The 12,025-nt window shown below is 39.1% G+C and overlaps 1 protein-coding gene across 1 annotated transcript in view; it reads right to left on the minus strand.

Annotated features, from left to right (window-relative positions):
- LOC133756691 (nesprin-1-like) overlaps positions 1-12,025 on the minus strand; it is a 209,851-nt gene that overhangs the window by 24,657 nt on the left and 173,169 nt on the right. Inside the window, exons 40-43 of the mRNA XM_062187285.1 lie at positions 10,698-10,848; positions 10,222-10,380; positions 4,723-4,905; positions 2,374-2,475 (exon numbers count right to left, since the gene is read on the minus strand). Of these exons, the coding sequence (XP_062043269.1) occupies positions 2,374-2,475; positions 4,723-4,905; positions 10,222-10,380; positions 10,698-10,848 (595 nt within the window). The remainder of the gene's footprint in view (positions 1-2,373; positions 2,476-4,722; positions 4,906-10,221; positions 10,381-10,697; positions 10,849-12,025) is intronic.

Consider the following 12,025-nt stretch of genomic DNA (forward strand, 5'->3'; position numbering starts at 1 on the left):
GAACCAGATGTGAAGTGGACAGTGAGACTAGAGCCCACAGGTGGTGGGTCACCCTCCTGTGCCTCAAGTCCAGCCCCCAAAGTGGCAGTCTCGACTGGGGTTCCAGGGAATACACATGCTGAAAGCAATTAGACCTAAACCGAGCTCCCAGAGGGGCTCTTAACTTCTTGCTGGGAAACACGCATTTTCTACCCAGATGTCTCTGCTGCTTAGGACAAACACCCCTATAGGGTTTTATCATAAAGCAAGTTTTTCTTTGTTTGTTTTCCATGCTCCATTGAAAGCAGTGATGCTGATTCATTGCCCTTGCATGCATGAAGTATTTCAGGAGGACTGAGTTCTCGGGAACAGTCTCAACCCCACAATTCAAACATCCAAGCCTATTTGATAATGAAAGCTTTGAGCTTAAAGTTAAGGCTCCCTTTTTTCTTCCCAGCTCAAATCTGTTGCAAGCAGAAAGCCCACAGTGGAAAACAGGCCCAGGGCCTCACATTTGTTTATTCTCTTTATTTCTACTCCTTCTTTTCCGTTACAACTTCTGTGTCTGCAGATCTGAACTGACAGATGGTAGATGAGGGAGTTCTGAGTCCTTTGACAGCCACTGCTGGTGTCTGTGCTTTCTAGGGTGAGACAGAAAAAGAGAAAGAGAGCTTCAAACTGCTGGTTCCCTCCCCAGATTCTCACGATGGCCAGGGGGTTGACCAGGCCAATGCCAGAAGGTGGGACCTCAATCCAGGTTTCCTACCTTGGTGGCAGGGACCCAACTACTTGATTCATAACTGTGCCTCTTAGAGTCTGCACTGACAGTGAGCAGGAGCCAGGAGCTAGAGCAAAAAATCGAACCCAAGCACTTGCTATTGAACATAAGCATCTCAGCCCATGTCTTAAACCAAGCTTTGTTAATGGGTGTTGAGACCCCTCTCCCTTGTTCCCCCACTCCCACGGAAGCTTCCTAATGTGGTGATGCACCCCCCTCTGGCTTTCGCTGCTTTCTTATCCTGTAGGCATCTCTGACTCCTTGCTATCGGGGTCTCTTCAGCCTCTTAGACAACCTGAGACATTCTCCATGGTGGTCTCAACCCTCTTCCTTTCCTGTCATGACTCATGTCTGGCCACAGCTCACATTCTGGCGTCCCCTCATCCCCAAATCTGAGATGCAGGCCACCACAATCATTTCTCCTTTGGCAAGTGTCCAAGCAGTGAGCCATCCTCTCCATCACCTTGAGGGTTCTTGGGAGGTTAAACGTGGTACTCCTGTGTCTTCCAACTGCAGGAGAAAAGCATCCTCTAGATGGCGCTACTGAAACCCTTTTGCTTAGGATTGAGGTAAGGTAGGGCACCTTACACCTCCTTCCTTGTGTTTACATAGGGGTGTGTGGTGTGTGTGTGTGTGTGTGTGTGAGAGAGAGAGAGAGCGAGCGAGAGAGAGAGAGAGAGAGAGCGAGAGAGAGTGAGAGCGAGAGCGAGAGCGAGAAGCTCTCTCCCCAAATCCTGCCTCAGACTTTATTCTGCAACAGTCCAATTGCATCTACTGATATGTGCAACATCGGCGAAATGCATAGGCAACCCTCCCTCTTTGTTAGGACTCCTTTGCTTCTTCTTGCTTCAGAAAACTTCTAAGATTCTTGTACTTGACTATCATCTACTAATTGATTTGCAGTCCCAGACCAGAGCAAAAATGTGTTAAGCTACTCTGATTTGTTATTGTAACATAGCAAATTAAGGATAAAGGCACAGAGGAAGAAAAAAAAAAAACTACAGAAAAATCCATGAGGGCAATAGCAAATGTAGAGGTTAAAAGGCTCTAGCACAACCCTTATGTGGAGCCCATGGGGCTGGCAGCCAAAAGAGATGCACTATGTTGGGTGCTTCAAGGGCTCCGGCATTGAAGTAGCCCAGGACTCCTGGCCAGCCCGTTACACCCCATTCTGCCTCTTGGTTTCTGTGGATTTGTGCTGTCTAAAGAGTATTGAAGAGAGATTTGAAGTGGGGATCCTGCCAAACCCAGTTACTGTGTCAAAGAATTTGGAATTATGAATATGTTCCTATTTAGACATAAAATGATCCATGCAGCAAATTGGCTAGTAATGCATCTAAAATTCAGTAAAGGGAGACAACACATTATTATAAAATTTCTGTTGGAAATGTTATTAATACTGGCAAAGGGATTCTAAAAATACCAATATTTTAACTCCCTGATCTGATAAGATTCACATTAGCTTGGAGTTTTGATGATCATAGCAATGAAGATATATAAAGATCAATAGATAGATAGATAGATAGATAGATATTTTAGAGATAGAGAGGGAGAAACATACATTGCAGAGGAAACCTTACACGTAACAGCCATTATAAAATAGACTGAGTGCTTACCTGAAGGTTCAGTGGAGTTTCAGGATTTTTCGTTAACTCCTTAAGGTCATTAATTTTGGAACGCAATTCTTCCCATCTCAGTGTTTTGCTTTTAACTTCAGACTGCCCAAATTTAAAAAAAAAAAAAAGGAGGAATCATTGCTAGTGAAAAACCGACAGACTATATTTGGCAAATAAGAATGTTGAGAGCTAACTTAAGTACCAACCTGAAGTCAGTATGAAAAGTAACTCATCTGTCTCATGTTCTGAGGGACATTATTATTTCTAAATGTGAAAACGTTGCAGTAACATTCACTTGGAATGTGAGGGAGGATGTGGAATTTTGTTTCTCCCCACTCTCTTTTATTAGAAAAAAAGCTCCTGGAAAAAATTAAAGGCTGGCCAAAAATCCTGAGTCAGTGGGTACTTTCAAGATGTTAACTGTCATTTTTTCATTAGCAGTAATGCCACTGGTTACTATGGCCACAAGAAATCCTTGAAGAAGCATTTCACATCAGCAGTGCCTAGCGGCTATAGACTAGATGCAATACATACAAACATTTAAATTAGAAATCCATAGGCAATTACAACAGAAATCAGGTTAACTAGGAAACTGACACCTAATATTTTTAATTTTTTGCACTAAGAAAACATGACAGAAAAATCAGAGAAATTTTTTTACTCAGCAAATTAGATGACTTATAAACTTCATTAGGTATTTGGGAACACAAAGGAACATTTAACAAACTACTGTTCTAACCTTAAAAAATGGCATTTTGGTGCTCTGTGGACATTAACAAACTTCCTAAACCTTGAATCCAGGAGATAATTTCCTTATGCAGTAGGATGTGACACACCGTAGCTCCTGAAGCAGGCTGGTAATTAAGGATCACATCCCCATGTCTACACTCATTATTGCACTGCAGCAAAGGGGCACTGGTAGACAAGCACCAACTCGCTGAATTTATTAGCTAGTGTGTCACAGTCAGGAACACAAAAAATAACATCTCTGTGCGTGAGTGAGCCTGGCCACAATAAATGTGGGCCTGATACACGTTGACTCTCTAAATCTCTGAGGTCAATGGTAGTCTACTGGTTTAGCAAATGCCCTCCCCCTCAACACACACACATGATGTCACTGCACATGGGCTGGAAGACACACAGAGCAGCACATCATTCTATAGTATTTACACCATCTATTATACAGCAACAACATTTGTCGATAACTCAAGAGCCTAGATAATAGTAATATGTAGAATAATAATCAGGAAATGATGCAATTATTGTGATGAATTCAATTATGTAAATTCAATGAGTATTCATTATCTCTGTTTTCAATAAAATGTACTTAATTGTAAATTTATTTATAATTTCATTTTTAATTGTTTTAAACACTGGTTTTGTAAAATTACTGAAAATTTAACAGTTGACTTTTATATACCAGATCCAGAACAGGCAAGCCACTGTTAGAACTAAAATGTTAATTTAATATCAGAGACAGCAACTAAACAGACTGTAGTATCCCTTACCCTAACATTTCTTCTACTCTAGAAAATTTCTACTTCTTATTGCCCTTAGACATCATGATTAGATTAAAAATCCAGAATGTTCTTTGGGTCCAAGAAAGCTGGACACCTTTGAGGCAAAATAATTCATATTTCAAACTAAAGTTAATTATTTCCTCACTCTATTTTCCCTCACAGCCCAATTAGTCCTTGATATTTTATATGTTTCCTATGATAATATAATTATGCAAATTCTATGATGGTGAAGAATTTGTTTTACTATTATATTTTCAGTGTCTTAAACAGTGCCTCACATATGTTAAGTATGCATTAACAACTAATGATACAATGAATGGATGTCAGAAATGGGAGCAAAGGAGGTTAAAATAAGTCAGTGATGAGAACCTTCCCATGGAAGCTTGTGGCACTCCAATCTCCAGTTTTCTTTCCAGTTCTGAAAAGGGGGTGGAAGAACCCAGCATGTAGCACAAAAAGTAGCACAAGTTTATGTTTTTTGAGAAAAAAACAGATACTAAATATTACTGAATCACAAACACAATTTTGTCTTTGCTTTCCTATATTACCTTCTGATTTTCAGAAGAACCAGGAAAAGTATAATTTTTATACTATTGCTTCAAGACCCCTACTAAAAATGACAAAGATGGAGGGGGAAAAAAAAAACTCTTACCATAGCCTATTCAAATTGCAAGAAGTAGTAAACGATAGTTCAGTGTTCTTTAACATCATATGTGTTTTTGAAGAGAAGGATGAACTTCAGTTTCTATTTTATTTTTCCCACATTGTAATCTATGATGTCACACAAGCTCACACCACAAGCTACCATCTGTAGGTACACCCAGTTTACCTCCAGGTCTTTGAGGAGTTCTTCAGCTCTGAGGCTGTTATTCAGATTGCTGATGTTTTCAGCCAGCTGTGGAATGGAGTTATTTGACCACGCATCGATCTCATCCTTACTTGAAAGTACATCGTCCCAGATGGACAAGCTTATCCTCAGCTTATCCATGTTTTCTTCCAGTTTCTCGGATGCCTAGGACAGAAAACGCAAGGCAGAGGATTGATCCTCTGAGGTGTTGAGGTGTCTAGTCTCTCACCAGTGAATACTCCTTAATCAGAAAATTATACGATGATGGACATGTATAGTTTCACAAAAATAATTTTGTAAGCAAATTAGCACATCTGACTCAAGTGAATGCTGATCAATGCACAGAATGTTTCTGTGATTAGAAGAGTTGTTTGAGGGGCTAGAATTGTGGCGTGGCAGGCAAAGATGCTGCCTGCAATGCCGGCATCCCATATGGGCACTGGTTTGCGTTGTGGCTGCTCCATTCCGATGCAGCTCCATGTTAATGGTCCAGGAAAAGCTGCAGAAGCTGGTCCAAGTATTTGGGCCCCTGGACACACATGGGAGACCTGGAAGAAGATCCTGGCTCTTGGCTTTGGCCTGGACCAGTTCTGGCCACTGTGGCCATCTAGAGAATGAAACAGTGGATGGAAAATCTCCCTCTGTCTCTCTCTCTCTCCTTAACTTGGACTTTCAAACAAATAATTAATTTTTTTTAAAAAAAGAGACAAATAGAATCAGCCCTTAAGGCATTCGGATCTGGCTGAAGAGCCCATGAGAGTATTGTAGGCATGGAAAGCCAAGATACCATGAAAAAGAAAAAAAAGAAGACCTAAATGAAAGATCTCTGTGAGTGAGATCCCAGTGGAAAGAACGGGGCCATCAAAGAAGGAGGTACCTTTCTCTGAAGGGAGGAGAGAACTTCCACTTTGACTATGACCCTATCGGAATAAGATCAAAGTCAGCGAACTCTAAAGGCTTCCATAGCCTTGGCAACTCATGACTAGAGCCTAGGGAGATTACTGACACCATAAACAAGAGTGTCAAATTGTTAAATCAACAACAGGAGTCACTGTGTACTAACGTCTCATGTGGGATCTGTCCTTAATGTGTTGTCTAATGTGCAGTGATGCTATAACTAGTACTGAAACAGTATTTTTACACTTTGTGTTTCTGTGTGGGTACAAACTGATGAAATCTTTACTAATTATATACTGAATTGATCTTCTGTATATAAAGATAATTGGAAATAAAAAAAAAACCTGGTGTTAAATTGGAAATGGCATAGAAAATTAATTAATTTAAAAAAATATTATGTAGGATCTCTGTCTTTAATGTGCTGTACACTGTTATTTAATGCTATAACTAGTACTTGAACAGTATTTTTCTCACTTTGTGTTGCTATATGGAGGCAAACTGTTGAAATCTTTACCTAATATATACTAAACTGATCTTCTGTATATAAAGAGAATTGAAAATGAATCTTGATGTGATTGGAAGGGGAGAGGGAGCGGGAAAGGGGAGGGTTGCAGGTGGGAGGGAAGTTATGGGAGGGGGGAAGCCATTGTAACCCATAAGCTGTACTTTGGAAATTTATATTCATTAAATAAAAGTTTAATAAATGAAAAAAAAGAGACAAATAACCAAGCACCAAAAAGGAAACCTGTTGAAGTGAAATGGACACTATGAGAAACAATGACTTGATCAGTCCTTGTCCAGACTGTTGATGAACAACTTAATACTTTATTTCTTTTAGTATTTTTTTGTTCTACTTTTTTTTTTAAACTTTGATTTAATGAATATAAATTTCCAAAGTACAGCTTATGGGTTACAATGGCTTCCCCCCCACCATAACTTCCTTCCCACCCACAACCCTCCCCTTTCCCGCTCCCTCTCCCCTTCCATTCACATCAAGATTCATTTTCAATTCTCTTTATATACAGAAGATCAATTTAGTATATATTAAGTAAAGATTTTAACAGTTTGCCCTCACATAGCAACACAAAGTGAAAAATACTGTTGGAGCACTAGTTATAGCATTAAATCACAATGTACAGCACATTAAGGACAGAGATCCTACATGATATTTTTTAAAAAATTAATGTTCTATGCAATTTCCAATTTAACACCAAGTTTTTTTTTTCATTTTCAATTATCTTTCTATACAGAAGATCGATTCAATATATACTAAGTAAAGATTTCATCAATTTGCACCCACACAGAAACACAAGGTGTAAAAATACTTTTCAGGCCGGCGCCACGGCTCAATAGGCTAATCCTCCACCTTGCGGCGCCGGCACACCGGGTTCTAGTCCTGGTCGAGGCACCGGATTCTGTCCTGGTTGCCCCTCTTCCAGGCCAGCTCTCTGCTGTGGCCAGGGAGTGCAGTGAAGGATGGCCCAAGTCCCTGGGCCCTGCACCCCATGGGAGACCAGGATAAACACCTGGCTCCTGCCATCGGATCAGTGTGGTGCGCCAGCCGCGGCGGCCATTGGAGGGTGAACCAACTGCAAAAAGGAAGACCTTTCTCTCTGTCTCTCTCTCTCACTGTGCACTCTGCCTGTCAAAAACTAAAAAAAAAAAAAAAACAAAAAACAAAAAACAAACAAACAAACAAAAAAAACTGTTATAGCATTACTTCACATTGGACAACCCATTAAGGACAGATCCCACATGAGACGTTAGTACACAGTGACTCCTGTTGTTGATTTAACAATTTGACACTCTTGTTTATGGCGTCAGTAATCTCCCTAGGCTCTAGTCATGAGTTGCCGAGGCTATGGAACTCTTTAATTAACACACAATTATTCTTAGGTGTTTAAATTTAACTGAAAAGTGATCCCTGTTAAATATAAGAGTGGGAATAAGAGAGGGAGGAGATGTACAATTTGGGACATGCTCAAGCTGACTTGCCCTAAGTGGTAGAGTTAGAAACGTGCCAGGGGATTCCAATTCAATCCCATCAAGGTGGCATGTACCAATGCCATCTTACTAGTCAAAGTTGTTGATGTACAATTTAATACTTTATCCCTTTTAGTATTTTTTTTTGTTCTACTTAATACTATTGGTTGAACTCTGTAATCAACACATATTTATTCTTAGATGTTGAAATTTAACTGCAAAGTGATCCCTGTTAATTATAAGAGTGGGAATAAAAGAGGGAGGAGATGTACAATTTGGGACATGCTCAAACGGACTTGCCCCAAATGGTGGAGTTAGAAATCCCATCAAGGTGGCATGTACCAATGCCATCTCACTAGTCCAAGTGATCAATTTCAATTCACAATTGATCACACTGATAGGTCTAAGAGTCAAAGGGATCACACAAACAAGACAAGTGTCTGCAAATACTAACTGATAGAATCAAAAAGGGAGAGAATGATCCAACATGGGAAGTGGGATACACAGCAGACTCGAATGGCAGATGTCCTAAATAGCACTCTGGCCTCAGAATCAGCCCTTAAGGCATTCAGATCTGGCTGAAGAGCCCATGAGAGTATGTTAGGCATGGAAAGCCAAGACACTCTGGCAAAAAAAAAAAAAAAAAAAGGACCTAAATGAAAGATCTCTGTGAGTGAGATCCCAGTGGAAAGAATGGGGCCATCAAAGAAGGAGGTACCTTCCTCTGAAGGGAGGAGTTAACCTCCACTTTGACTGTGACCTTGTCTAAATAAGATCAAGGTCAGCGAACTCAAGAGGCTTCCATAGCCTTGGAAACTCATGCCTAGGGCCCAGGGAGATTTCTGATGCCATAAACAAGAGTGTCAAATTGTTAAGTCAACAACAGGAGTCACTGTGCACTTACTCCCCATGTAGGATCTCTGTCCTTAATGTGTTGTACTATGTGAATGAACGGTTTAGTACTCAAACAGTATTTTACACTTTGTGTTTCTGTGTGGGTGCAAACTGTTGAAATCTTTACTTAATATATACTAAATTGATCTTCTGTATATAAAGATAATTGAAAATGAATCTTGATGTGAATGGAATGGGAGAGGGAGTGGGAGTTGGGAGGGGTGCGAGTGGGATGGAGGTTATGGGGGGATAAAGCCATTGTAATCCATAAGCTGTACTTTGGAAATTTATATTTATTAAATAAAAGTTAAAAAGAGAAGAGTTGTTGAATTTCTGAGACAGATTTTTATTGGTAAATTGGGATACCAACAATAGGTCTATCCATAAATCTACTAAAATATAATTTACTATAAGTCTGAATTCTACAGAATTGAGGTTCATTTCGGAAGTATTCTATTTATTTTTGAAAGTAACATAATACCATTTTGGGGGGGGAATACTGAGACAGAGCACTAGGCATTATATTCATTCTCTTTCTCCTCTTTTTAAGATTTATTTATTTAAAAGTCAGAATTACAGAGAGAGAGGGAGGGAGAGGAAGAAAGAGGGGAAGAGGGGGGAGGGGGGAGAGAAAGAGAGAGAGGGGAAGAGAGGGGAGAGAGAGAGAGATAGCTCATGAATCCACTGGTTTACTCCCAGATGGCCAAAAAGGCCAGGATTGGACCAGGTCAAGGCCGGAAGTCAGGATATCCCTCTTGGTCTTCCACATGGGCGGCAGGGGCCCAAGCACTTTGGCCACCTTCTGCTGCTTTCCTCAGGCATTAGCAGGAAGCTGCATCAGAAGTGGAGCAGCCGGGACACAAGTCGGCACCCATCTGTGTCAGAGGGCAGCATCGCAGGAGGCAGCTTTACCTGCTAAGCCACAACCCCGGCCCCGGGTATTATACTCTCACATATAACACAACACAAACTAACATGTATAAGAGCAGTGGAATTCATGTATTTAAAATGTCACTGTCTAACACTTTTTCTATAATAAGAATGCTCTTTTTGAAGTATGGGCATATGAGGTTTTTCTGCAGTTCTCAAATTATTAGATTACATTACAGAAATATCAATGTCTAGCTTTGGTAAATTTAGCTTAGATAAGGAACTTCTGAACTTAATGATAATAGGGAGAGCAAAAATCCCTGGATTTTTGAACTGTAAGGTTATATAAAGTATTTATGGGTAAACACTTGAGTTCCAGGGAAGATCAAATGACTTCTGTGGTCACATAGCTATTAAGTGACAAAGCAGGAACTAAAACCCAACAATGTGAAGTCCAATATTTCCTAATGCAAAATTATAACCTTAGTGATTTACATTATTATATATTACAGCTTCATTTTCTGTAACATGTTTATAGTCTTCTATTTTTAATCCATAATGCCAGAGTTTTGAAAAGGAAAACTTGCAGAGTTGTAATTTTTATGATTAAGGCTACCATGTGAAATTCCAGAAAATCTGCCAGTAAGTTTTAACAAAAGGAAGCAAATAAATTTTCTGGTTCTAAGCCTTATGTGAACACCACTTTTCTTCATAATATCATTTTTCATTTAGCATTAAAGGTTACAAGTGAACACACATCCCTGAATAAACCCTTGCCCAGGAGTTTAAGAAATACGAATATCTGAACTGTTCACCGAATGCCTGTCATTGTCTTACATCCAGCCACTTGTCCACGATGCTCTCCATGTCTGTCTTCACCAGGATGAAATCGCCACTGCGAATTTTTTTCAGCTCAGATAACAAGTGTTTTCCTTTACTGGTAAAACTATCCAGCTCTTTCTGTTTATTATTCATTTCATTCTTGGCAGTTTCATGCTATGGACATAAATGTTGCCTTAATTAATAAAGCAATCAATAAGTCTAGTTTAAAATCATTTTTAAAAATTTAATCATGGTTTAACAAATGCCAGTGATGTTAATCAATGATGTTAATTATATGTATATTTAGTGACATTTTCTTGAATTACTAGAATTCTAGGATATCAATATACCTAGAAAAAAAAGGTTGAGTTTTTTTCAGCCTGAATTATCCACATATAAATATACTGACAAGAACAATTATGCAGAGAATTGCTGTATGAGTAAAAAACAGACCTACTAATATAATAAAATAAATACGTTTTGAATTTTACCTTGGAAAAAGCCCACTTAAGATCCTCCTGATCTTTTATAGGAGTTCTGGTTACAACCACACTGTTGGCATTTTCTAGGACTTTAGATACAGTTGACTTCAAGTTCTGGTATTCTCTCATTAGGTCAATAAGTCCACAGCACTGACCCTGGCTATCACGATGAAAGGAAATACAGCATTTATTGTCGCATATCAAGAAAGGGAAGAGTTCTCTATTGTTGGACTGATATATTTCTATGTAAATGCATCTACACATAAATGCTGGAATGAGAAAACCATATTTCTCCCTAGTAAAGCCAAAATAATGCTACTCATTAATACTATTTAATTCAAATGGAAAAAAATCTATTAATTCATTGGCAAAGAAGAATCTATATTTATTCTTAACAACTCAAACTTATTTAGATGAGTCACTGCAGTTTTTGTTTTTTAAAATGCAGTTTTAATTACTTTATAATGGCATATGTTGGGAGTAATATAGCAATATAAAGCAAAACATAAACAAAAGAAACAAACACTGCCATTGTTTGAGATCTTTCCTTACATTTCAGTATAGCAAATTCATTATTTATGAATCACCTGAAAATTGTCAAAATAAGATCATTTTTATTTACAAGAGCAAAGTGCCATTGATTAAGCAATTCTATGTTTAAGAAGTTTTCTAAAGAAAAAGATTTATGTGTACTAACATTTAAGTAAAGTGATATTCTTCACACCATTATTTATATTTTTAAGAGGGAAAAATAATCCAAATGTTAAAAATGGATTAATGATTGAACAAATTCTACATTCTTAATAACTGAACACTGTACAACCTCTAAGTCACAATCTAAAAATTTTAAAACCTAGAAAAGTTTGTATGAATGGTTAAATTTAAAAAGCCTACATTAACCATCTACATTTTACAATGTTTTCTTAGTTCTGTTTAAAAGGCTTTTGCATGTGAGATAAGGAATACCTTGAGGTTCACTTTTTTTTTTTTTTTTTTTTTTGACAGGCAGAGTGGACAGTGAGAGAGAGAGAGAAAGGTCTTCCTTTTTGCCGTTGGTTCACCCTCCAATGGCTGCTGCGGCCAGCGCATCTCGCTGATCTGAAGCCAGGAGCCAGGTGCTTCTCCTGGTCTCCCATGCGGGTGCAGGGCCCAAGCACTTGGGCCATCCTCCACTGCCTTCCCGGGCCATAGCAGAGAGCTGGCCTGGAAGAGGAGCAACTGGGATAGAATCCTGTGCCCCAACTGGGACTAGAACCTGGTGTGCCGGCGCCGTAAGGCAGAGGATTAGCCTGTTAAGCCACGGCGCCGGCCAAGGTTCACTTTTAATGCACAGGTTT

This window comes from Lepus europaeus, chromosome 3 (genome assembly GCF_033115175.1).
Source record: "Lepus europaeus isolate LE1 chromosome 3, mLepTim1.pri, whole genome shotgun sequence".
NCBI classification, from domain to species: domain Eukaryota; kingdom Metazoa; phylum Chordata; class Mammalia; order Lagomorpha; family Leporidae; genus Lepus; species Lepus europaeus.